This window comes from Drosophila miranda, chromosome 2 (genome assembly GCF_003369915.1).
Source record: "Drosophila miranda strain MSH22 chromosome 2, D.miranda_PacBio2.1, whole genome shotgun sequence".
Lineage (NCBI taxonomy): Eukaryota > Metazoa > Arthropoda > Insecta > Diptera > Drosophilidae > Drosophila > Drosophila miranda.
This window is the reverse complement of record NC_046675.1, coordinates 20,551,780-20,573,201: the sequence shown is the minus strand read 5'-3', so window position 1 is coordinate 20,573,201 and position 21,422 is coordinate 20,551,780. Positions and strand designations below refer to the sequence as shown.

The 21,422-nt window shown below is 47.5% G+C and overlaps 11 protein-coding genes across 15 annotated transcripts; 5 read left to right on the top strand and 6 right to left on the bottom strand.

The window, feature by feature from the left end:
- Window positions 1–276: 276 nt before the first annotated feature.
- LOC108155677 (C2 domain-containing protein 5) lies at window positions 277–8,109 on the top strand. 2 transcript variants are annotated; one of them, XM_017286641.2, is made up of 10 exons: window positions 277–562; window positions 629–930; window positions 994–1,339; window positions 1,706–3,372; window positions 4,615–4,954; window positions 5,013–6,149; window positions 6,211–6,298; window positions 6,686–7,075; window positions 7,149–7,421; window positions 7,489–8,109. In XM_017286641.2, exons 1-10 carry the CDS (start codon window positions 399–401, stop codon window positions 7,549–7,551), a joined length of 4,770 nt encoding a protein of 1,589 aa, XP_017142130.1. In that variant the 5' UTR covers window positions 277–398; the 3' UTR covers window positions 7,552–8,109. The 2 variants fall into 2 exon arrangements, with proteins under 2 accessions (XP_017142130.1, XP_017142131.1); XM_017286642.2 differs by having other exon boundaries at window positions 281–562; window positions 3,077–3,372.
- LOC108155678 (golgin-84) lies at window positions 7,693–9,849 on the bottom strand. 2 transcript variants are annotated; one of them, XM_033389869.1, is made up of 2 exons: window positions 8,411–9,849; window positions 7,693–8,346 (listed from the first exon to the last, which is right to left on the bottom strand). In XM_033389869.1, the coding sequence occupies exons 1-2, from the start codon at window positions 9,750–9,752 to the stop codon at window positions 8,132–8,134; spliced, it is 1,557 nt and encodes a 518-aa protein (XP_033245760.1). In that variant the 5' UTR covers window positions 9,753–9,849; the 3' UTR covers window positions 7,693–8,131. The 2 variants fall into 2 exon arrangements, with proteins under 2 accessions (XP_033245760.1, XP_033245761.1); XM_033389870.1 differs by lacking the exon at window positions 7,693–8,346 and having other exon boundaries at window positions 8,641–8,725; window positions 8,764–9,849.
- Window positions 9,850–10,197: 348 nt separating this feature from the next.
- Window positions 10,198–11,908, bottom strand: LOC108156858 (tRNA modification GTPase GTPBP3, mitochondrial). The gene is made up of 2 exons (XM_017288585.2): window positions 11,326–11,908; window positions 10,198–11,269 (listed from the first exon to the last, which is right to left on the bottom strand). Exons 1-2 carry the CDS (start codon window positions 11,818–11,820, stop codon window positions 10,283–10,285), a joined length of 1,482 nt encoding a protein of 493 aa, XP_017144074.1. The 5' UTR covers window positions 11,821–11,908; the 3' UTR covers window positions 10,198–10,282.
- Window positions 11,909–12,133: 225 nt separating this feature from the next.
- Window positions 12,134–13,185, bottom strand: LOC108156866. Its single transcript, XM_017288594.2, has one exon. The coding sequence runs from the start codon at window positions 13,075–13,077 to the stop codon at window positions 12,676–12,678; it is 402 nt and encodes a 133-aa protein (XP_017144083.1). The 5' UTR covers window positions 13,078–13,185; the 3' UTR covers window positions 12,134–12,675.
- Window positions 13,186–13,301: 116 nt separating this feature from the next.
- On the top strand, window positions 13,302–14,410 carry LOC108156860. Of its 2 annotated transcripts, none has more exons than XM_017288587.2 (4): window positions 13,302–13,781; window positions 13,843–14,037; window positions 14,095–14,199; window positions 14,259–14,410. In XM_017288587.2, exons 1-4 carry the CDS (start codon window positions 13,384–13,386, stop codon window positions 14,395–14,397), a joined length of 837 nt encoding a protein of 278 aa, XP_017144076.1. In that variant the 5' UTR covers window positions 13,302–13,383; the 3' UTR covers window positions 14,398–14,410. The 2 variants fall into 2 exon arrangements, with proteins under 2 accessions (XP_017144076.1, XP_017144077.2); XM_017288588.2 differs by having other exon boundaries at window positions 13,660–13,738.
- A 54-nt stretch (window positions 14,411–14,464) lies between these two features.
- LOC108156861 lies at window positions 14,465–15,365 on the top strand. The gene has a single exon (XM_017288589.2). The coding sequence runs from the start codon at window positions 14,587–14,589 to the stop codon at window positions 15,271–15,273; it is 687 nt and encodes a 228-aa protein (XP_017144078.1). The 5' UTR covers window positions 14,465–14,586; the 3' UTR covers window positions 15,274–15,365.
- On the bottom strand, window positions 15,361–16,512 carry LOC108156862. Its single transcript, XM_017288590.2, has 4 exons — window positions 16,068–16,512; window positions 15,758–15,996; window positions 15,582–15,692; window positions 15,361–15,523 (listed from the first exon to the last, which is right to left on the bottom strand). The coding sequence occupies exons 1-4, from the start codon at window positions 16,254–16,256 to the stop codon at window positions 15,382–15,384; spliced, it is 681 nt and encodes a 226-aa protein (XP_017144079.1). The 5' UTR covers window positions 16,257–16,512; the 3' UTR covers window positions 15,361–15,381.
- Window positions 16,513–16,939: 427 nt separating this feature from the next.
- Window positions 16,940–17,889, top strand: LOC108156863. The gene is made up of 2 exons (XM_017288591.2): window positions 16,940–17,481; window positions 17,549–17,889. Exons 1-2 carry the CDS (start codon window positions 16,976–16,978, stop codon window positions 17,703–17,705), a joined length of 663 nt encoding a protein of 220 aa, XP_017144080.1. The 5' UTR covers window positions 16,940–16,975; the 3' UTR covers window positions 17,706–17,889.
- On the bottom strand, window positions 17,860–18,571 carry LOC108156865. The gene is made up of 2 exons (XM_017288593.2): window positions 18,090–18,571; window positions 17,860–18,035 (listed from the first exon to the last, which is right to left on the bottom strand). The coding sequence occupies exons 1-2, from the start codon at window positions 18,569–18,571 to the stop codon at window positions 17,879–17,881; spliced, it is 639 nt and encodes a 212-aa protein (XP_017144082.1). The 3' UTR covers window positions 17,860–17,878.
- A 71-nt stretch (window positions 18,572–18,642) lies between these two features.
- Window positions 18,643–19,496, bottom strand: LOC108156864. The gene is made up of 3 exons (XM_017288592.2): window positions 19,380–19,496; window positions 18,924–19,324; window positions 18,643–18,867 (listed from the first exon to the last, which is right to left on the bottom strand). Exons 1-3 carry the CDS (start codon window positions 19,470–19,472, stop codon window positions 18,708–18,710), a joined length of 654 nt encoding a protein of 217 aa, XP_017144081.1. The 5' UTR covers window positions 19,473–19,496; the 3' UTR covers window positions 18,643–18,707.
- A 14-nt stretch (window positions 19,497–19,510) lies between these two features.
- Window positions 19,511–20,785, top strand: LOC108156859. 2 transcript variants are annotated; one of them, XM_017288586.2, is made up of 4 exons: window positions 19,511–19,598; window positions 19,680–20,381; window positions 20,442–20,552; window positions 20,611–20,785. In XM_017288586.2, the coding sequence occupies exons 2-4, from the start codon at window positions 19,708–19,710 to the stop codon at window positions 20,744–20,746; spliced, it is 921 nt and encodes a 306-aa protein (XP_017144075.1). In that variant the 5' UTR covers window positions 19,511–19,598; window positions 19,680–19,707; the 3' UTR covers window positions 20,747–20,785. The 2 variants fall into 2 exon arrangements, with proteins under 2 accessions (XP_017144075.1, XP_033245762.1); XM_033389871.1 differs by lacking the exon at window positions 19,511–19,598 and having other exon boundaries at window positions 19,659–20,381.
- The last annotated feature ends 637 nt before the right edge of the window (window positions 20,786–21,422 follow it).

Sequence of the window (21,422 nt, the reverse complement as noted above, 5' to 3'; positions counted from 1 at the left end):
CCTTGCATGTGTTGGTATAACAAACACAAAATGTTTTCACAATAATATGTGATTATATGAATTGTTTTACTTTGTTTCTGTTGTCTCTTGTAGTTTCAGTTGTTACATTTCGCATGTATAGGTTTTGGAATTGCTGGCATATCATTATCGGCTTCGGGGCTCACATAGTCTTTATTGTATTAGTTTTAGAGGCTAGGTGTACTGTATGGTTAGTGGTATAGTGTCATACGACCATGTGCAATTATACTCCCATCTCTATAGCGTTGCATGTGGTATTTAGTCAGTTCCCGATGGCAGCCACACTAATAACTAGGAAAATGGAAAAGACATGTTAAAGAAAATAGATTGGCAGATTTAGCAACAAATTGGTGAAAAGGACGAGAGAGCGACGTGACAAGATGCCAGGCAAAGTGGGTGTGAAAATCAAGGCGGCACGCAATTTGCCTGTCATGGACAAGAGCAGTGAAACGACGGATGCGTTTGTGGAAATAAAGCTAGCCTCGGTGACCCACAAGACGGACGTGTTCCGCAAGAGCCTGAATCCCACATGGAACACAGACTGGTGTGTTATGAAGCCCCCCCATCAATGTATCATCATAATCACCCTTGTGTCCTCTCATGTTTCAAGGTTTCGCTTCGAAGTGGATGATGCAGAACTTCAGGATGAGCCCCTGCAGATACGACTGATGGACTACGACACGTATTCGGCCAACGATGCCATTGGCAAGGTGAACATTAGCTTGAATCCCCTGTGCCTGGAGAGCTCTAGTCAGGCAGCGCACGGAAAGGGCACTGTCCTCTCCGGTTGGATACCAGTCTTTGACACAATGCACGGAATACGTGGCGAGATCAATGTGATAGTCAAGGTGGATCTTTTCTCGGATGTCAACAAGTTTCGTCAAAGCTCCTGCGGAATCCCTTTCTTCCACTGTGTGTACTTTTCTGGGTCTTCGATTTCTTAAAATTTAAATCACCTTTCCGTTTCTTTTGCAGCCCAATGTGTCCCTTTCGGGTATCGCGCCCAGGTTATTCACGGTTTTGTCGAAGAGCTGGTGGTCAACGACGATCCGGAGTATCAATGGATTGACAAAATACGCACCCCACGCGCTTCAAACGAGGCCCGGCAAGTCGTCTTCCTGAAGCTTTCCGGCCAGGTGCAGCGTAAAATGGGCCTGAAGGCCATCAATATGGGGGCCAATGCAGTGATTGGCTATACGCAATGCTTTGACCTCGAGGGCGATGTGGGTGTGGTGGCCCGCGGCGTGGGCACAGCCGTCACCCTGATCAAGGATACCAGCAGCAGTCAGCCAAGTAGCGCAGATGTAGTGCTAATAGAGGAGTGAGTATTCCACACAGAGAACTGTCCATTGGATACGGATTCCAAGTAATTTGTTCCTTGGAATCCATACGAAAAAAAAAATGTATTTTTAAGTGTTTTAATCTTCGTTTCGTAGTCGTTTTGTAGGTGCGAGAAATGTGCCAATTTCCAACAATGTTCTAAAGCAATTCTTCTCTTCTCTTGAACATTCTTTACCCCACACCAAAATCAAATCTTCGATAATGGTTCATCCTCTCTAAATCTCTTTGTAAAAACCTCGCTCCTTGTCGTATCGTTTTGCACGCACCAAATATCGTTGTTGTTTTCTTTGTCGTATCGTATTTTGTGTTTTAAAATGCATCTCCACGCTCCACCATCTACGAGTAGAGTGGCTCAAAAGTATCTCGACTTTCTCAACTGTGCGGGGGCCAGCAGCTACAGTCTGCCGTTGTCCGGACAGTCGCCTCAATATCGTCTCAACATATTCCGGCAGCCCAGCTCGGTGTCCACTCCGGCCGCGGCAGCAGCAGCGGCAGCAACGTTGTTCTATCTCGAAAGTGGCAGCAGTGACACGGAGGATGCGGATCTAATGCAGAATCTCATCAAACAGGAGGACGAGCGAGGCGAGCGGTGCCGGGAGAAGAAGCTCAGGCATCGAATGCACCGCCTTACCCTCTCCTCGCGCAATGTCTTCAGCGAGAAGTATGCCACGCTGATCAAGCGCATCGAACCGAAGATACCCGAGAATGCCACCCAATCGCTGAGCAGCATCTTTGGCGGCAGCGGAGGAGCAGCAACGGCCCCTCCCAGCTTTCGTCAGCGGCGTCGCAGGTCGCGCTTGCCTATGCCCGCGCTGAAGGCCAGTCCCCCGAATATTGTGCGCTCCATAAGCAACGACACGGGGGTACGTCCTGGCCATTTGGCAGCCAGCCAAAGCTTTCTGACTGTCCCGGGACTTACGGAGTTTCAGGAGAATACGCGCTCAGCCCCCGATCTGCCAGTGGAGCTGAAGAGCGGGCCCTCTTCTACGTACTCTACTGATTCGGAAGAGTCATTGCAAATAGCCTTGTTGCCACCTGATAGCAACGGGGAAGAGTCCCTGGATGAAGAGAATCTGCAGGACAACTGGATTAGACCGGGAGAGACCCGCAGCTGCGAGAATAGCCAGCCAGATTTGGGACCCAAGCACCACAACTTGCTGGAGGACTTGAAGAGCTTCTCGCGACGCCTTCAGCAGTTGATGCACATGAAGCCGAAGATTAGCGAGCTCGAGCTGAAGCCCAAGCATCCATCCTTCACGCTCTCCCTGGAACGGAAGCCGTACTACAGTTCACATCCGGAACTGCCGACCTGCTGCAACGATGAGGGTTGGCTGGGATCCAGCCTGAATACATCCTCCTCCATGCTGCAGTTGAATCATTTGCCCAGCTACGAGAAGATCATGCAGCGAAGTGTTTCATTCTATCATTTAGCCACAGGCACTGAAGCAGCAGCACCTCCTGCACCGCCGAACACGTTGCTGCTGAATGCACCAGAGCTGCGTGTTTGCCCCTCGACACCCACACCCCAGACACCCACAAAGTCCGAGCTACTAGTCCCCTCCTTTGATTATAATAATCCTTTTGTTATTGGTGCCCAATTAGATCATTCTGTAAATATCTCTAATAGTACTAACCTTAGTAACAACAATAATGAATCATCATTGCTTGCTCCATTTGCCATAAAACAACAACTACCACGACAACGACAACAACCTAGGTCCAGTACTGACATCCAACAGCAGGCAGTTGCAGGATCCGGAGCAGGAGCAGGAACGGCCGTAGCTCAAGCCACTCCACCACCAGGAACGCCAGCAAGTTGGCGCTTACCCTCGCCGGTGAACAGCAGTCGCCTTAAGATGACGCCCAGTCCGTCCAAGAGTGGGATATCGGCTGCAACGAATGCTGATAGTGCTTCCACGTCGACCGCATCGACGGCCACCACAATGGTGCCGGCCACCGTTGGAGAGATTTGTCGTCGTTCCTCCGACTCCGATCTGAGTGTCACGCCCAAAGGTATGTCCGGGGACAGTCACTGGGGGACTACTTCTAGTTAAGGCTTTAGCTAAGGCTCTAGGTTAAGCATTCCCCCTAAGTCCACCTTCCACCTGCCACCTTTTGCTGCTGCTGCCCCTTGTGTGTGTTTGCTCTGTCTTTGAGTAACCGATAAAAACGATAAACGTCTCTTTCAACGTTCTCTCTTTGCGTCTGCTGCTGCACTCCACCAACACAGGCATAGCCTTTACATTCCTTCATCGCAAGCGTAAGTAGCTGTGACTCTCTGCCTAACACTCTCTCGATGTCCATTCTCGATGTTAATTGTGTGTCGTCTAAGTGTGCCTCTGCCTGCCTCTCTACCTCTCACTGTATCTGTGTATCTCTCTCTCTCTCTCTCTTTCTGGTTGTCTCTCCTCAATCCTTACTAAAGCTGTCTCTTGCGATTGTTTCATCCGTTCATTCGATGTACTGCCATATATACTTTTCCCTAAACTAAGATCTTTTAAGGGATCATTTGCCCTAGTGGAAGAGATGGGACTGTCTAGTGATCAATTTCAAATGCAAATCCTGTAGCTGTGAAGCTCTGTCGCGTGTTGGATAACACGTATACAGATGTGATGCCTCATACAACATTTTTTAGGACGTTGACCTGCAATGATTGCTTGTTACGCAGTCTACTTATAGTCCAACCAACCGATGGCCGCTTCCGCATAACGCGTGATATGTAACTGAATGTACAGACATGCGGGAAATATATGTGTTCGACTAATGGTCGAGGAAAATCAGAACTAAACTAAACTAAAAGATCTAAGCATGCATCAACAATTACACAAATGAATGTTAGGATTAGTCCCTTGAGGAGAGGAAGGGAATTAGTGATAGATATCAGGTGCGCCACGATCTACAAAGCGGAAGAATCAAAGGTATAAAGTTCCTAGTGAAACATTTTGGTAATTTCAAATCTCTCCCGACATAAAAGTGATGAAAAGAACAGATTATAACTATCCTGATACGTGTAGATCTTAACGAATTTGCAGTTTATGAGCTAATAAACGATTTAGGGATACAACTTTCATTAATTGCATACATATCCCAACCATTTCTGAGAATCCGACTCTTTAGACTTAAGATAACTCTGTAAATATATACATAAATGTATTCTATGTGTCAGCCTTTGCTCCTTGGCTCCAAATGGTTTTAATCTGATATTTGAGCGATATTTCATTGATCTTTTGGCTCTTTTTAATATGCAATCCACAGGAAACTCAATTTGCGTGGCCAGCGAGCGTCTGGTGGCCGCCACGGCGATGATGCGTCTAACGCAGCCCGCTGTTGGGACCAAGGCAGGCACCGCGGCGGATAGCCTGGATATGCTGGAGTATCCGTTTCTGACCATGACAAAATACCCAACGGGCTTCATCCTCCACCTGGGGGCGACGGTGGCGGCCAGTTCGGTCAAGCTGTTGGAGCGAGTGCCTAATCCGGATGAGCCGGAAGTGCGGGACAGCTGGTGGACGGAGCTGCGCATGGAGATCCGTTCGCATGCCCGCTCCCTGGGCTGTAATGTGGTCCTGGGCTATGCTGAGACCACCACCATATCGTAAGAGATCTCGCACCTACCTCTCCATAAATAATCCTCATGCTTTGAGTGCTTGCAGCGACGACGTCTGTGTTTTGTCTGCCACTGGAACTGCTGCCGTCATCAACATGGTGTTCAATCGCTCGGTCTCGCAAACAGACTTGTACGCCATGGCGAAGGCGACAACGGGAAATGCAATGACGAATTCCCAGGAGGAGCGCGAGGCAAATGGAAGCAGCAGCGGGGAGCCGAGTGCTAGCAAGGACAACGGCTCGGTGGGCACCGGCAACAGTTCGGGGGGCAAGCGTTACGGCATGCCACCGCTAAATGGTCCGCGCAACGCCTGCGCCATCTGCCACATACCCTACAACCTCAGCTCTGTGCCGTTCAATGTGAAGATGAAGAAGTGCGCCATATGCCGGAAGGGACGCGTGCCAGATGTCCTGCTGGCAACGCTGGAGGTGCCCGAGTACATGCAGGTCACGGGGCGCGGATGCTTCATGCAGGCCCAGGTGGTACGCGCCAAGCGTGATCTGCGGGCCGAGCTGAATGCTAAAGAGATATCCGATGGTCTGCCATTTCTCGAGTACGAACTGCATCGCGTGCTGATCAACAAGCTCAAGGCCAAGGGCATGAATGCCATCTTCGGACTGCGCACCCAAGTGGCTATTGGTGAGCGCATGATAGCGTTGATAGCCACGGGCACGGCACTCTTCCTCACGGCCCTGCCAGTGCCACAGGTGCCGAAAATTGTGGCCGGCAACTCGTGGACGGACAAACAGAAGCTGAATGAGTTACAGAAGAAATTGCAGGAGACGTTCGAGCGCAATCAGGAGATCTATCAGCTGAAGAGCATGGACCCCGACTTGGCTGCAAATACGGCGACGGCAACGGCAGCCGGAGCCTCTGGTGGCGCCGCTGGCGATAAGCAGTCGGACACAGACGACTCGGACGAAGAGGAAATGAACGAAATCGATTTGAATTGCGGAAACAAAGAGCTCTGTGTCCTGGAGGTGGATGATATAGAGGATCTGGAGATCATATCGCTGCTCATGGAACCGTATCCCCCAGAGGGCTTCCACGTGGTCAACACACAGCAGGTGCCGGGCATGCTCGAAATGGACACGGTAAAGAGTCTACAGATGTTCACACAAGTGTGGCGGGCGCGTCTTGAGGTTGGGCAAAATGTCAATGGGTTCCCCAAGCACTTCCAGCGGTGAGTGTAGGGATTTCCCCCTGTTAAACGTGCCCGCTAAATCTGGCTTTTTTTTCCACAGTCTGCTGCAGACCATCTACTTTAAGTTGCGCACCATGATACCCTGTGCCATCTGCGATCTACGCTTCAGGCTGGAACTACCCGAGACGGTGCGTAAGATTAACACCAGAGAGTATACAATGCCAAGATGTTGCATGAGATACGAGACCAAAAAACTGTTCTATGGCGGGGTTTTTCGTGATGCCCCGCTGACAGAGGGTGCTTGCTGGGTTTCAATTCTCTCTTCACCTATGCTTTTTCTCTGAAAGCGGACCGTACTCGGCCTCGTCCGGCAGCTAAGTCGGTCCCTAGAACCAAATAGCAACTTATGCACAGTCTTTGGTGAAGCGCACAAAAGAGAATTGAAGTACCAGTACACCGCGCGCCTAAAAAATTGAAATAGAATATGTTCCTGATGCGATATCTTGGTATTTCATGGTCTTTGGTAAGATCAATACTCTTTTCACATAAAATTACATATATTTATATGGCTGTAGGATCAAATCCAACTTCTGGTCACTGGCATGGCCATGGGACTGAGCGATGCCAACAAAATGAAATACCGTCGACGACCGGTGCAACAGCTTCAGCAGCAGAACGGCTTCCACGAGGCCGCCACAATAGTGCACGCAGCTCATTCGCAGCCAGAGCTGGCAAATGGCAAACGAATGCTGCAGGAAGAGGATTACATTTTCCCCCTGGACGAAGATCAAATGGTGGATACACCGACACCGACCAGCACGGCTATACCGCCGTTTGGCATGAGCTCGTTCAAAGTGCGCAAAACATCGCCTTCACGGCTCGGCAACCTGTCGTCGGGAGTGCCGCCGTCCTCCACAGGAGTCAAGTCGCTGAACTTGGGTGGAACAGTCTCCAGGAATCGATATGTAAGTCTGGAGCCATTGGAGATGCTAGTGGTAGCTAAACAGCATGCTCGACCTCTTGCTTTCTTTGACACAGTTCCCCTTGCGCGATCGCTATGGAGTGGATTTGACGCCGCTGAGTTTCATCCCCGGCGGCCGCATCGAAAAGTATTTGGGTAACCTGAACTTCTTCTTCATCAGGGAGAGCACTTCCATACGGGAGATTGGCGGCATTAGTGGATTTGTCCATGGCTTCATCACCGAACTGCTGGCAGTGGTGCGTGCACACATAGCATCTTTGGGGGGCAACGCAATGGTCTCCTTTTACATCACCGAACTAATATTGTTCGATAATCAGCACAAGAATCAGGTAAGCAGACAGCCACTATCGCTCAAGCTATTGCCAGCTTTGTTTAACTCTTCTTTGTCTTGTTTAGGGCCAGTGTTTGATTAGCATCGGTGGCGATGCCGTTTATGTGAGCTATTATTCTGATGACTGATATAAGCGCCTGAGGGGCATCAAGCGTTCGTTCTACGCGAATCGCCCCAAAAGCCTTTATTACTGATGCCAACTCTCTCTGTTCGTCTCTCTATTTACTTCCGCGTTAAACCAATGCAAACCAATCACATTTATCAAGTACTTACAGCTCTCTCTCTCTCTATATATTGAGATCTTTAGTGGATGGATAGTGAAAATTCTGTATGCAATATTTGAACTGTGACGAAACGTTCTTTTACTTATCTTAGTAGTGTGAATTTTTTGGCCCTTGTTATAATTGTTTGCTTAAAAATGTTGTTAGTGTTTAAACAACAATCGCGATTTCTGTACATAGTGGATGTTTATTGAATTTAGAACACGATACACACGATACAAGGATACAAATACGATATATGATATACGATACGATATATACAACTTGTTGCAACTCCAAAACATGACACTTACACTCGTACTCTTGTAGAGCCTCGTTGTATCTGTATCCCCAATTTTGGCTGCAGAGATAAATACAATACACACACACAAATATTTGCAAATAAAGCCATTGCTCAATTAAATAGATTAACCTACGACCTTACGGCTTAATTCGGCGTCGTCGAGAGCAGCACGAACATCACCCAGAGATGCAGCAGCGCCACATATACAATAACAGAGACTCGCATCATCGGATAGCGACGCAGGAAGGTGCCCACGCGGATGCCAACCGAGTCGGCTTGGCGGAGGGCACGCTTGAAGCGACGAGCCACACGATTATCAAACGGACTGGGATGCATCAGCACCGGGAATTGGGCCTTGGCTGTGGAATGGAATTGGAAAAAATATGATTAAAAGTCCTGATAACTGAATGAGGGGCTACCCACCATCATCTGTGCTATTCGAGAGGATTGTGTGGCGACTCCCTCTCTGGCTCTCAATCTGCACCAAATGCTGGTTCTGCTGCAGTTGCGTCTGCATGTTTTCGTACTGCAGGCGCAGAGCATTCCTCTCGCCCGTCACGCGCTCCAGTAGACCCTGGCGCTCGACCAGCGACTGTGTCAGGGCCTTCAGTCGACTCTCGTAGTCGTTCTTGGCACTGGTGTGGACCTCACCGCTGAGGCGCTGGCGCAACTGTTGTACCTGTTGCTCCCGTTCCTGCAGGCGAGTGGCAGCAGCGGCCATCTGATTGCTAAGCTGCTGTCGCATCGAGGCTAGCTCCTGGGTGAGCATGCGCTGTTCCGATTCGGAGGTTAGACTGTATTCGCGTGCCTGTCGCAGCTCCTTGGCCAGAGACTCCTCCCGCTGACGCGCAGAGCTGAGCTCCAGTTCGCGTTGCTTCTCCTGCGCCACGTTATCCTCCAACTGCAGACGCATTTTGAGCACTTCTTCGTGGGCATGCTCCAGCTCCTGTTTTAGAGCATCGTATTCGATTTGCAGAAGACGGCTCTCGCTGTCCTGGGCCTCTCCACTCGCTTCTTCTCTGGGCTTCGCCTTGAGCTCTGCTATCAGGGCATCTTTGGCCTGGAGGGCTCGCTGGGCCTTGGTGCGGTATTCGTGCAACTCGAGGCGATGCTGTTCCGTCTCCTTTGTCTGCATCTGTAGTTTGTGGGCAGCGCTCATGTATTCCTGCTGCAACTTGGCCAGATTCGTTTCCAGCTCTGAGATGGAGTGCACATACGCCATGTGTGCGGTGTGGGCCTCGTTTAGCTCGTGGACCGCCTTGTCCCGCTCTTCGGACAGTGTCTGGGCCAGAATCTCCAGCTCTTGGCTGCGCTCTTGCAGGGCCAAATTCTCGCTGTCGTGGTTCAGCTCGTGTAGTCGCATTCGCAGCTCGTCCCGCTCGGCGGTGATCTCGTTCAAGGCGATCTTAAAGGCCGCCAGCTCATGAGTGTCCATTGCGCTGCCAAGGCTATCCGGATTCGTGGAGAAGCTGGCCGATGTGGTCATTCTTTTGCTCATTTCCTTGGTCGCCACAGAGGCGCCTTGATCGCTCTTCACGCTGGAAGCATTGCTGGGGCTAGCACTCGATCGCTTCGATGGGGACAGCGTCGTCGACTTCAGGGACAAAGAGTTGGTGCTGCTGGTCATGCTCTTCTTCATGGCATTGATGGTATCCCCGGTGACCAACGCTGTCGTTTCCAGTTGCAGGGCCGTGGCCGCATTCTGGTCGATCTTGTTCAGAATGTTCTCGGCCTTATCTGCCAATCCTGTGATCCAGGATGACATTTTAAACGAAATAAATCTTGTGAAACACGTAAACAAAAATTTTATCGTACAACGTAAATAGATGAAAAGCGAAGTTAGCCCACTTATACCCCCTTTATTTAAACTGGACACAAATAATAATAATAATCCTACTCTTAGATCCGTCTTAACTTTAAAAAAGACCACGATAACTTTCACTTGAAATGAGCTAAGATTATTCAAGATTCAAAATTTTCGTGGAGTGTACTTGAATACCCACTGGTCGACAATGGGTTAATGTACCCAGTCCATGATCGGAAATCATATTCCTCGATTTAGATATTCGGGCTAATTTTATCCAATTGATAAATCAGTTTTCTACAAGATTGTCTAATTTTTCAGAACTCTTTTTTATTCGAGTATTCATGCATGATTCTTCCAAACGGCTATACCATTACCAGAATCATCGTTAAGTTAGAAATTTAAATTCAAGTTAAAATACTTTTATTTTACAAATTATTGCAGACTTTGCGCTTAGGAGCTATGTACACCTTATCTATTGTAATATCAAGTCATTTACCAATACAAAAGTCTTTGAATACAACGTCCAGTATGTCTTCGCAGCTGACGTGACCCGTAATGCGTTCGATGCAGCGGACAGAATTTCGCAGCTTTGCAGCTGCAATGGCCATGTCGGGGAAAACATCTGGCTTGTAATCTCTAAGAAATATGTCGATGTTCTCAATGCACCGCTCCAGTTGTTGGCGGTAGCGCGTGTTCGTGATGCGCGGATGCTCGGCCCTTGGTGTGCCGCACAGCTCCTGCAGCTGCTGCTCGAGGGCGTTGAGAAATGTGGGCATATTGGCGGGCATATGGCAAGAGATGGATAGAATGCTGCTCAGCTTGTCCAGCCGATGGGACTCCTCCGGTGATAGGGTGTCTGTTTTATTGGCCACCAGCTGCACTCGCTTTCCGCTGCACAGATCCGAGGCAATATCCAATTCCTTCAGATAGCTCTCTACGTAACCAGACACCGTTTCATTGCTGTCCAGTTCCCTCACGGCCATGGCATCGGTCAGCAGCAGTATTAAATCAGATTCGGCGAGACATTGCTTTGCTCTGGCCATCCCCTCCCGTTCTATGCTGTCCGCTGTGTGCCTCCGCAGACCGGCCGTGTCCGAAAATATCACCGGATATCCGCCAAAGTTGTGCATTGTCTCTATAATGTCGCGCGTTGTGCCCGCCTGCTCGGTCACAATTGAAACAGATCGCTGGCAGAGCAGGTTCAGCAGACTGCTTTTGCCCACATTGGGTGCTCCGATGATGACGGTACGCACACCATCCCTCAGCAGTTCGCCCTGCCGCTGATCATTCAAATGGTTGCGGATCTCGCCTCTCACAGCCTTCAGTTCCTTGGTCAACTGCAGTATGACGCCGCCCTCGATTTGCTCCTCTTCGGCAAAGTCTATGTAGGCCTCCAAGTGGGCGGCACATCGGATGAGTCGCTTGCGCCACTTGTTGTATAGGCGGCCCAGTGCTCCCGTGCTCTGGAGCAGTGCCTGAAAGAGAAAGGAGTGTCAGGAAATGTTTATTCATTGTTTGCCGAGAATCTCACTTGCTTCCTTTGTGCCTCGGTCTCGGCGTGAATGAGATCCGCCAGTCCCTCGACCTCCGTTAGGTCCAGTTTACCGCCAAAGAACGCACGTTTCGTGAACTCTCCAGGCTCGGCCGGTCGCAGTCCGTCCAGGCGCCCAAGGGCATCCAACATGGCCGCTATGACGGCCAGGGAGCCGTGCACCTGAAACTCGCAAGCGTCCTCGCCGGTGAAGGATGCTGGACCAGGGAACCAGAGCAGCAGCCCCCTGTCGATCATTTCTTTGCTGATGGGATGGAAAAATGACTTCAGATACGCTTGCCGGGCCTTGGGCTCATAGTCGCTGCATCCAACGATGGCGCGCAGCGCCCTCTTTGTCTGGGGACCGGATACGCGTATCACGGAAACGCCGCACTTGACGTGGCCCGAGCTGAGGCTGTATATGGTGCAGCCGCTGCTGGCATATCGCCGAAAGCTGCTGCAAAAGCTGTTTGAAATGTTCCGGAGCAGCGCCATACAAGAACCACAATTATTATTTATTTTGTTGGGAGTTTAAGTTACCATCAGTGTTACCGCGGACCCATTGATAAAATATACCGTCTGACATTCAGAAATATACCAAAATATATATTCTCATTTTCAAAATATACCGTCTCATATACCGTAAATATACTGACGAATTACCCCAGATCCATCATACGTATTCCTCGTTTTAAATTTAAAATTTAAAAAGAATCAACGCGCAAACTCGTTTGAGTCATGAATCGTACTTTCCCGGGAAGAAATCTTTTTTTTATAGGAAGGCCTCGTTTCAATAGCCCTTGTTCAATAATATTATAATTGAGTTTTTATTTTAGTCAGGTTCTAGCATTACAGTAAATTTAGATTTCGTTGATTTAGGTCCTTAGTTGTTCTAATAAACAATATAATATCGGCTGTGACCGATGTTCCCCTTTCTTCTTACTTTTCTGTTCGTTTTTCTATTTTTTTGGGAATTGTTTTCCTTCTGGACCCTCGTCGTGGTGAGGGTTTGACTTTTGGCAACCGTGTCGGCTTAGATGGGTTCTTGCGTTTCAAACGGCGCCAGTATTCAAAGTCCCTGGGACCTTTGATGGGCATATGGGGTATATTCCGCGGACCACGTATTCGCGAGAGCAGAAGTGGGATCGGCGGCAAATAGGTGCACCGAGCTAGTTGGCCCACAAAGGCAAACAGTGACATCTGCAAAGTTGTAAGATATCAACAGTAAAGCTATGGATAAATTTTATTTGTGCGTCCTAAACAAGTATTGTGAAATTTAGTTTAGGATTAATTTCATGCAATAGCTTGCTCTGTTTATTACAAAGTTAACTCAGTTGACAGTTACGAGTATCATTCGTTTTGGTTTGCCCACTGGCGAATGAAGGCCTTGGCTTGATCGTTACAGGGCCTGGCCGTGCTTGGACGATTGATAATCGAGCGACGGCCCTTCGGGAAGTTAACCCACGTTCCATCGTTGCTGCGATCTCCGTTGGCGTTGCTCTGGCTAACACTATAATCTCCAGTGCGCCTATGATTGGCCTCTTCCTGCTCCCACATGGAGCGATACTTGTTCCTCTGGTAGGTGGAAATCTTCTTCTGCTTTTGGATTTCCTGCTCCACCTCCTTGTTGGCTACTGCAGGCTGCCGTCTCTGGTCACGGTGAACGATGGGTCGACTCCGAACCTCCTTGATGCGGGCCCGCATCAGCTCTATGCAGCGGTTAAGAAAAATTCTGCAATACTTTTTTTCCATTTTGTATACTTAAAATTTTTTAATAGAAGATTTTTCGATACAAATCTTGGGACTTGTTTAAAATGATAAATAGAAATGTGTATACAAATTTTCTTTCTTCTCTCAACGACGATGAAAAAAACACTAATATTTTATCTCTGTTATTCATGTGGCATGTAAGCATACAAATTATCAGAGGCCTACGTTGTCGGGCAAAGTGCTGTAAGGGCTCGGTTCTGGATCAATTAGCGCACTTCTGTCGTCTGGCGCTAATTTTCTTGGACAGGCCGGTTGGTGTCAGATCAGTAGACTTCTGGGTACGTCGGGATGAGGTGCGTTACCTTGGTACTCCTTTATCTCCACACCGTCTGGGCGGCTTTGAGAAATCAAACGGAATTGTGCGACAAATCTGTAGCCCTACAGGATGTCCTGCTGTCGCGGCGAGTGCGAGGACTTGTCTTCCCAGACAAGGCCTCGCTTTTGTTGACTGCTGCCTTAACCAAGATCATCGTGGGCGGAAGACCAAGTGGCCTACAATATAGTCTGGAATTTGATATGTATATCCCTTTACCGGATACAGTCGAAGGTTGGCAGCCGAAGATCCTGAAACGCCTCAGACCTAAACCATCTACCCAGCGACGTTGGGATTGGTATGACAATCAAGGAATGGCTAAATATACAGGTATACCGCACACACCGATACACAGAACTGTGCCGTATTCCAGGTAAAATTTATACCGCAATTATACAAATATACAAATACAAATACCAAATGAAAATTTTCAGTTCCCATCTCGATGCGAATTCGTTTTATCAAACTCCCTGGCACTTGTCCACTACCACACCATGGAAAATGCATCGACAGGCTCAATACGATGAGGAGGCCTATGAGTCCTGGTCGCATGTTCCCAATTGGAAGTTACATCGCGGCTATAGAGAACGTAGAGCGATATTCGACCAACTCGAGGCCATGGGACGAGTGTAAGCATTGGGATAATAGATATGTCTAATGCCAATTAAATCTGTGTTTCCTTTTAGTTTCCAGTTGGACATCAAAAGCTGTATAAAGCGAGCCATGTGTGAATTGAGGTCACGGCTTAATGGAGGCTTCCTAATGGAGGATCTAGTGCGGATTATACTGACGTGAGTATAACAAAAAGGGGAAATAAAACACTTGAGTAAGATCCAATCCCCGGCTTTAGGGTGCCCGATGAGGTGACAGATGGAAAGTACAGGCACCGCATGGATATCAGGGACTGTGCCCATTTCTATGCCCTTAGCTGCCCATACAGAGTTCTGGATTTCCTCACACAGAATATGAATAAATACAGAACCCAGTAGCCTGTGAAATGAATGTCAACGGTGTGTCATTGGGAAGTGTAATGCAGCGAAGGAAATAGTCTCAGTACAGTATCGAGGCCGGCCCGGAAAGCAAATTTATTTTGTTTTTCCGAAATTCAAAATTTTTTGTCCGTGAAAACTTTTTGAAATTGAAATTGGTTGTAAGCCTCAAACAAAATTTATACAAAAATGGTCAGCCTTTCCACAGCAAGAGGTTTTATACGGCCCCAAAGTTTAATTTGCGCCGTGAAAAACTGCATTCGTTTGTCGTCAACGTTTGAGGGGTGCGAAAAAGGGGTTGATAAATGCCCCAAGCCATTAAAATACCCCTGCGGAAAGCCGGAAATGCAGGCACCGCACAAGAAGAAGAAGCCAAAGAAGTTCAAGTCGATGTGGCTGAACCCCTTCTGCGAAGAGGGGAAGTCGTACTGTCCGTTCAATCCCCGCTTTGACGACATCTACTACGTGGAGTCAGACAAGGCTAAGCGCAGGTACTGGCAGACCTGGGTCTCGTGTCCGCCCCTCAAGATAAAGAAGAAGAAGATCTGCTGCTTCGCCCAGGCGAAGGGGCCGCCAATAAAACGCCGCAAGCACCGCAAACCCAAGACCGCCTGCGGGCCGCCACCTTGTCCCGAGGAGGGGGATTGTCCGAAGGTGAAGCGTCGCTGCCACAAGAAGGGTCGCATTCCTCCCGACTGCACACGCTACCCAGTGCCCTCGGACTGCCGCAAGCCCTTGACTCCCTACCCCTCATTCTCAGAGTGTCGACGACTCAAACCCGGTGCCCTGCCCCTCAGCGAATGTGCTTGCTATAGACGTCCAATGATGTGCGAGATGTGGGCCGAGTTCCGGCTGCGTGCCCTGCGGAAGAAATAGACCAGAAGAGTAACGGAACTCAAACTGAAACCACCAATTTAGAAGGTCTGGATCTGTCGGATAAAAATTAAATAAAAAAATTTCGGACTATAGATTGGTAGACTTTATTCAGAAGGGATTCTTTGCCATATTCGTGACCAGGGTCCACAGTATCGGACTGCAGTCGTTGTAGGTCTTTGCACAGTCCGCACCAGCACGTCCCGCATCCCTGGCGTGCAGATACTTCCCCGCCACATTGTCCAGCGTGGGTCTGTAGATCAGGTGATTATGAAGAGGTGAGCCCTTTCAATGAGACCAAATGTACTTACACCAAGACCGCATTGAGTATTTCGCTGAAAATGTTGCTGTTCTGGAAGGGGCGCTGGGATATCTCACAGATACTACGCAGCAGGCACACACTTCCGTTGTCGCCATCCAATCTAAAAGGAGAAAAAGGTGGATATATCGACGAATACGGATCGAAGCTATGGTTCCATCCACTTACTGCTCCATGCCAGTTTCGATGGCATCGTAGACCCAGGAGCGTGCCTCATCATGCTTTAGTTTGATTTGCATATCCTTGCGCCACTCACGGGCTGTGGACACGAAGGCGGTGGTGTTCCAGAAACTCCACCAATAGAGCGGAATCGTTGTGGGTATCCATTGGCACTGAAAGTTGAAGAACCACCAGAACGACTGATCCTTGTCCACTTGCTTCACAGGATAAGCTAAACTCGGCACAAACTGCAAATGGCGAGGAGAAAGGAAATGGACATTTGGTAGATGCTGCTTCCTCTGGCGATGCCGATGCCCACCTTGACAATGCCCTGACCATCAAAGATGGCCACTCGCTTCGAGCGACTTAGTGTGGTATGGCTGCTATTCCAGCTCCCGCTCTCGCTCTCATCTGAGCCATAGATGGTCTTGGTGTGGCCTGCCACAAAAGCGAGGCAGCAGATCACTGTGAGGCAGAGCCACAGATATGGCTGAACTCTTTGGACCATCTTGTTTGTATTGAGTCGAATTTGGAACTAATATTGCGCTGTTCAAATTCGGACCATCTTTGAGAACCATCCAGAGACAACCCAATATTTGTTTGCCTAAGAAATTGGCAGCTGGGGGGAACATGACTCGATTCCACCCATGGAGAAGAAATCAGATTTGTTTCTTCTGTTAATTGATGGCCTTTCATCGGTTAAAATGAAAAAAAAATATAGAGATTTAGTCGATGACTGAACCATGTATGAAAGGCCTGCTACTCTAAAATAAATATTCCAATGAGAATTTTATGTGGCTCTAAAGGATTATTGGTGGTTTGGGTATGAATAAATAATTATTTTTCCTGAAGAAAATTAAACTACTGCGTCATATATTTCGAATTGCAATAGCCAGGTGGATCTTAAGTACATTGTACATATAATATACCCTTGTTCTCAACAACTACCGGGTATAATGAAAGGGGATTCTAGCCGAAAAGCAGAAAAGTAAAAAATATGACAAAGATTGATCGATTGATTGCCAAGATCACGCTTTATCAAAACACATCTGACCACATCTTTTGAGGAGCATGCGTTCTAGTTTCAGAGGTTTTTTGTGGAGCGTTCTAATTGTTCCTCACGCACGCTGAATGCTCCACTGGTCAATGCTCCACTCCACTCATTTACTGGTTGTCTAATTAAAGATCCAAATAGACAAAGAAGAACCCGGTTCGGTTCGGGGACTGATGTGCAGTGGATTTGAAGTGGTTCACAACGCCATGCGTCGCCCAAAGCAGCACAACGGTAACCTGTCGGCCCTGATATTGATTGGCCTGATCATCGGCCAGATTACGGTTAAAGACACACATGGCCTGTTGTTGTATCCTGTATCGACGTCGCTGCAATTGACCTCATCCATATCGATACCACTCGATCTGCCAACGCGAACAAAGGTCTTCATGGACATGGGATTCCAGATGAACTACAATTTGCCCAATCTGCTTTCATCCTTCTACAACTCCACCATTTGGGCGGATGAGCTGTCACGTCGTTCCAAGCGACAACTGGACAGTGCCCTGCATCCCAGTGACATTACCGCGGGAGAGCTCTACGTGGGCTTGGAGCGTATGCTAGAGAACTACGGTTACCACAGGTCCTGTCTTCTGCGCAGTGTCTGCGAACTGTCGCTGCATCCCTTCGCCGAGGATCACATATACGGTCTGGTCACGCAAGTCATCACCTTCCTGCTAACGTATGTGAAGCGCCCTGCCCCATATAGTGTGCGGTTACTAATCGACAGTTTTTTTACTCCACTCTAGGCCCTCGCAGCATGAAGGCTTTGGGGTTGGCGAACAGCTCTATCGCGATAGCTATGAACGAGCCGAGCAGATTGGCTTCCTTGGTGGCGACTGCCAACGTGCCTATCCCAGCTGTGAGATGGATATTGTGAATCTAGTCACCAGGATAGTCAGATGAAATAAAAATGGTTTGGAGTCTAATCTTACGATTGTGTGTGCCATTTATTTGAATTTAAATAAGAGACAGTTACTCTGACTGTTACTCCGACTACATATATCATTACCATTCAGTTCTGATCATCCCATAAGTTCCTTAAATTGCTAGTGTCTTCAATAGTTAAAGATTGAGTGCTAGCTTAGCAGTCTGCTAATGCCGCTTAGAAAGTCCACCGTGCAATTGGGATACAAACTGGCACAATCCTGACCCAGAAACCCCTGCTGCTCGGCCTGCTCGTATACCGCGCTATAGAGGGTCTCGCTGGGAGCAAAAGCCTCGTGCAGGGATGGCCTGCAAGGGACAGAAATCAATGTGGTTTCCTCTAAGACTAAAAAAGTAACTTACGTCAATGTAAAGGTCAGCAGACCCGTCAGCATGTTCTGGTGAGAATCGTCGAAGGGGTGCCGGGCTAGCTCACAAACACTGCGCAGCAGACAGGTCTCGTCGAAGCCATAGCGCGAGAGCATACTCTCGAGGCTCTCGTACAGTTCCCCGGCCGTGAAGTCGCTGGGATGCATATCTGTGGTGCTGCCGTGGGGCATGTATTTTGTGGTCTCATTACGCAGATGACGCTTGCCACGCCGCGAGAACTCATCCGGCCAGATGGTGGCGGCATAGAAGGATGCGGGCTTGTTGGGAAAAGCATAGTTCATCTGGAGGCCCCAGTCCCAGAAGAGCTTACGATCGGGTATAACCACTGGAACGGAAAGAGAGGAGGTAACCTGGTACACGGATGAGGCCGGAAAGAGTAGAGGAAATTCCGCGTAGCTCGATGGCAATACTAGTGACAGCAGAGCACAAATGTAGTGGACGCCCTTGAGATACATTCTGTTGTGACTCCAGAGCCGGAATCTCACGATGAGTACATAACAATCTGACGCACTGCGCTAATTAGTGCTCAAAAACAGTTGCTAATGAAACGCACACAGACACTGCAATTTACATCTAGGCCTTTTATTCGTTCTAGTGAAATATAACTTGGCTTATGTGCTGTAAGATATCGTGCTTACAATGGGAATACAGCTGCTGGCAGTCCCTGCCTAGGAACCCATCTTGTTCGGCCAGCTCGTAGGCCTGCTTGTAGACCGTTTCACCATCCCGGAATCCTTCATGCTGTGAGGGACTGTAGGAAGGTATTTGTGACAGGTTCTACATACGAGTATTAGGGGAAATACTGACCTTAGGACAAATGTCACAAAATCAGTCAGCATATGCTGATGGTTGTCATCAAACGGATGCTGGGCTAGTTCGCAAACACCACGCAGGAGGCATGTCTCATGGTAGCCATAGCCCGCCAGCGTATCCTCGAGGAAGGCGTATAGCTCGGCAGCTGAGAAATCCTTGGGATGTATGCCCGACAACACATCGTGTCCGTATTTAGTGTAGAAGCTGGCATCCGTTTCTTCCAATTGTGGCACATGACGTTTCGCTTTGTTATTGGCAAAGCCCGGCCATATGGGTATGCTGTAGAATTCGGTCAGGTTGTATGGATAGTTGTAGGAGATGGCGAAACACCAATCGATTAGTATACGACGCTCTGGGTACAGTTCGGCAATGGGCGTAGAAACTGAAAGGGTTAGCTGAAAATAACAATTGAGAATTATACTCCTGAAATTCCCATCTGCTATTACTTACACCCAAATTCGAGGATGATGGCCAGAGTAAAGATTCCGAGTAATCCACAACAGAAAAGATCAAAATGAATGATGCTATGCCAATGAGTTTCATTTTGAGATCACGCAGAACTGTACGGCTTGAGTCAGACTCGGAAACTGGTCAAATCCCAAGTACACCAGTCCAACAATTGCTGCAGAAATTGGGTCGGACATCAATCAAGACATCAATCAGTGCTGGGTAAATATTTGTGCTATCTCTTTACAGCTCCCGAATACCTGGTCAAGTGAATACCTTGGCTCATTTTATTATAATTTTCAGTTGAATCTCAAGCTCGTGGACACTTAAGATGCTACGAGCGCAGATCTTTCTATTTCTGGTATTGTCTGCTGGATTTCCTCCAAGTCTGGGACAAGGGCTAGCCAAAGAAAAGAAAACACAACTGAATTCTATTGTAGAAAGAGTATTTACCCGAAAAAGAAGAGCTGTTATATTTCCGCCAGGTACATTCTTGAAGTTCACCTGCAACTTAGCCACTGGACTGCTGTCAACTTATCCGCGTGGCATCACATTTGTGCTGGAGGAAGCTGTCTATTTTCCCGTGCCAGGATCTGTAAATGATATATATCCCAAGCGGTATTTGCCGAAAACGACAACGAAGAAACCAGTGAAACTACCCGATTCATATGTGTATATACCCGGTACTGATTGGCGTTTCAAGGCTCAGACCTTGCCCGAACCCAAGTGGCGACAATCACCCCCTAAGACGCATCGAATCGATGATGAAAGCTATGCCAATCCAGCCAAGTGGCAACAGTGGAGTGAATATGCCACGCTGCAGGAACAAAAGTGGCAAAATCGACCCTGGAAAGGCCAAGATCAATCCCGGTGGATAACACCAGCTCCCCAGTGGAGAGCCAAGTTGATTCCCGCCACACCCAGCCGTGCTTGGAAGTCGTATCAGTATAATGGTCACAGAGATCGGAGAGATCTGTTCGATCGCTTCACCAAACTGAGTTCCTTGTGGGTACACATGAAGCTTTTATTTCTATTCATTTGCTTACTAGATTTCCCCTCTTAAAGGTTTAACCTTGACATGAAGTCCTGCATAATGCGAACCATCTGCGACAGCAAACGTCTGCTTCTGCCTCCTGGATATTCCATGTTGCAGGATATGCTGCGCGTGGTTTTCACGTGAGTTTAAAACAACCTTCCAATTCTCAGAATGACTGACGAAGATGTTTGTTTTCAGTATGCCTCGGCTAGATGGTCTGGAGGATGAATATAGTCGACTTATGGATCAAGATGCCGATGCCTGTGCTTCCGAATTGAAAACTAAATGTAATATGAACTTATTGATATGGCTGCTGAGCGGTCGAGTAGAATAAATAATTTCATTTCATGATAATTTCATATTAAAAAGAATGCACCCATATTTTCATTTAATTTTCCGTTTTAAATGAAATAATAATAAACAAATTTGGATTACATTTTATTTTTATGTAAATTTATTTTATAATTTTTAATACGGACATAAATGTAAAACCTGTGAAAATAAATATACTATATTAAATTCATAGGAAATACATATATGTAATGGAGATATGATTAATTGAAATTTAAAAATACTAAATATTATATATGAACTTTATGAAGTATAAATATGAAATATATTTAATTTAAATGTGAATTATTTGTAATTTAAATTGAAAAGTATTTAAATAATGTATTTGCATATTAATGTGAAAATTTAAGTGAAACCACTTTAATATTTTCACTCTCGGAGCAAATCTTTTGGTATACATTAATAATCTAATCATAAATTTCATTAGACAAATTTGTAAAATAAAGGGTGTGACCTCTTTGGTAATTTCCACTAGAATCTATGGATATCAGGGCAGAAAATAAAGAAATCTAAGTAGCTGGTACTACCATTTTTAACCATGTTGCACACCCAATAAAAAAAATACTTTTGTTTGTTTTTCTACTACACTCTTCCAGTGAACTCAAAGCCGAAAGCTTTTTCAAGTATTTACTATACAATTGACACCCAGAACCTCATTG

Bases quoted from the DNA above. Each gene is read 5' to 3' on its own strand.
- LOC108155677 (XM_017286641.2), top strand. From the start codon at position 399: ATGCCAGGCAAAGTGGGTGTGAAAATCAAGGCGGCACGCAATTTGCCT. The intron at 6,150-6,210 runs GTGAGTGTAGGG...TTTTTTCCACAG, and splicing joins TTCCCCAAGCACTTCCAGCG to TCTGCTGCAGACCATCTACT. The intron at 6,299-6,685 runs GTGCGTAAGATT...ATATGGCTGTAG, and splicing joins GGCTGGAACTACCCGAGACG to GATCAAATCCAACTTCTGGT.
- LOC108155678 (XM_033389869.1), bottom strand. From the start codon at position 9,752: ATGTCATCCTGGATCACAGGATTGGCAGATAAGGCCGAGAACATTCTG. The intron at 8,347-8,410 runs GTGGGTAGCCCC...TCCATTCCACAG, and splicing joins CTCGAATAGCACAGATGATG to CCAAGGCCCAATTCCCGGTG.
- LOC108156858 (XM_017288585.2), bottom strand. From the start codon at position 11,820: ATGGCGCTGCTCCGGAACATTTCAAACAGCTTTTGCAGCAGCTTTCGG. The intron at 11,270-11,325 runs GTGAGATTCTCG...TTTCTCTTTCAG, and splicing joins CCGAGGCACAAAGGAAGCAA to GCACTGCTCCAGAGCACGGG.
- LOC108156866 (XM_017288594.2), bottom strand. From the start codon at position 13,077: ATGGAAAAAAAGTATTGCAGAATTTTTCTTAACCGCTGCATAGAGCTG.
- LOC108156860 (XM_017288587.2), top strand. From the start codon at position 13,384: ATGAGGTGCGTTACCTTGGTACTCCTTTATCTCCACACCGTCTGGGCG. The intron at 13,782-13,842 runs GTAAAATTTATA...GAAAATTTTCAG, and splicing joins AGAACTGTGCCGTATTCCAG to TTCCCATCTCGATGCGAATT. The intron at 14,200-14,258 runs GTGAGTATAACA...CCCCGGCTTTAG, and splicing joins CTAGTGCGGATTATACTGAC to GGTGCCCGATGAGGTGACAG.
- LOC108156861 (XM_017288589.2), top strand. From the start codon at position 14,587: ATGGTCAGCCTTTCCACAGCAAGAGGTTTTATACGGCCCCAAAGTTTA.
- LOC108156862 (XM_017288590.2), bottom strand. From the start codon at position 16,256: ATGGTCCAAAGAGTTCAGCCATATCTGTGGCTCTGCCTCACAGTGATC. The intron at 15,997-16,067 runs GTGGGCATCGGC...CGCCATTTGCAG, and splicing joins ATGGTCAGGGCATTGTCAAG to TTTGTGCCGAGTTTAGCTTA. The intron at 15,524-15,581 runs GTAAGTACATTT...CCTGATCTACAG, and splicing joins ATACTCAATGCGGTCTTGGT to ACCCACGCTGGACAATGTGG.
- LOC108156863 (XM_017288591.2), top strand. From the start codon at position 16,976: ATGTGCAGTGGATTTGAAGTGGTTCACAACGCCATGCGTCGCCCAAAG. The intron at 17,482-17,548 runs GTATGTGAAGCG...ACTCCACTCTAG, and splicing joins GTCATCACCTTCCTGCTAAC to GCCCTCGCAGCATGAAGGCT.
- LOC108156865 (XM_017288593.2), bottom strand. From the start codon at position 18,571: ATGTATCTCAAGGGCGTCCACTACATTTGTGCTCTGCTGTCACTAGTA. The intron at 18,036-18,089 runs GTAAGTTACTTT...TGTCCCTTGCAG, and splicing joins CTGCTGACCTTTACATTGAC to GCCATCCCTGCACGAGGCTT.
- LOC108156864 (XM_017288592.2), bottom strand. From the start codon at position 19,472: ATGAAACTCATTGGCATAGCATCATTCATTTTGATCTTTTCTGTTGTG. The intron at 19,325-19,379 runs GTAAGTAATAGC...TGTTATTTTCAG, and splicing joins CATCATCCTCGAATTTGGGT to CTAACCCTTTCAGTTTCTAC. The intron at 18,868-18,923 runs GTCAGTATTTCC...ACCTTCCTACAG, and splicing joins TTTGTGACATTTGTCCTAAG to TCCCTCACAGCATGAAGGAT.
- LOC108156859 (XM_017288586.2), top strand. From the start codon at position 19,708: ATGCTACGAGCGCAGATCTTTCTATTTCTGGTATTGTCTGCTGGATTT. The intron at 20,382-20,441 runs GTGGGTACACAT...CCCCTCTTAAAG, and splicing joins TTCACCAAACTGAGTTCCTT to GTTTAACCTTGACATGAAGT. The intron at 20,553-20,610 runs GTGAGTTTAAAA...GTTTGTTTTCAG, and splicing joins ATGCTGCGCGTGGTTTTCAC to TATGCCTCGGCTAGATGGTC.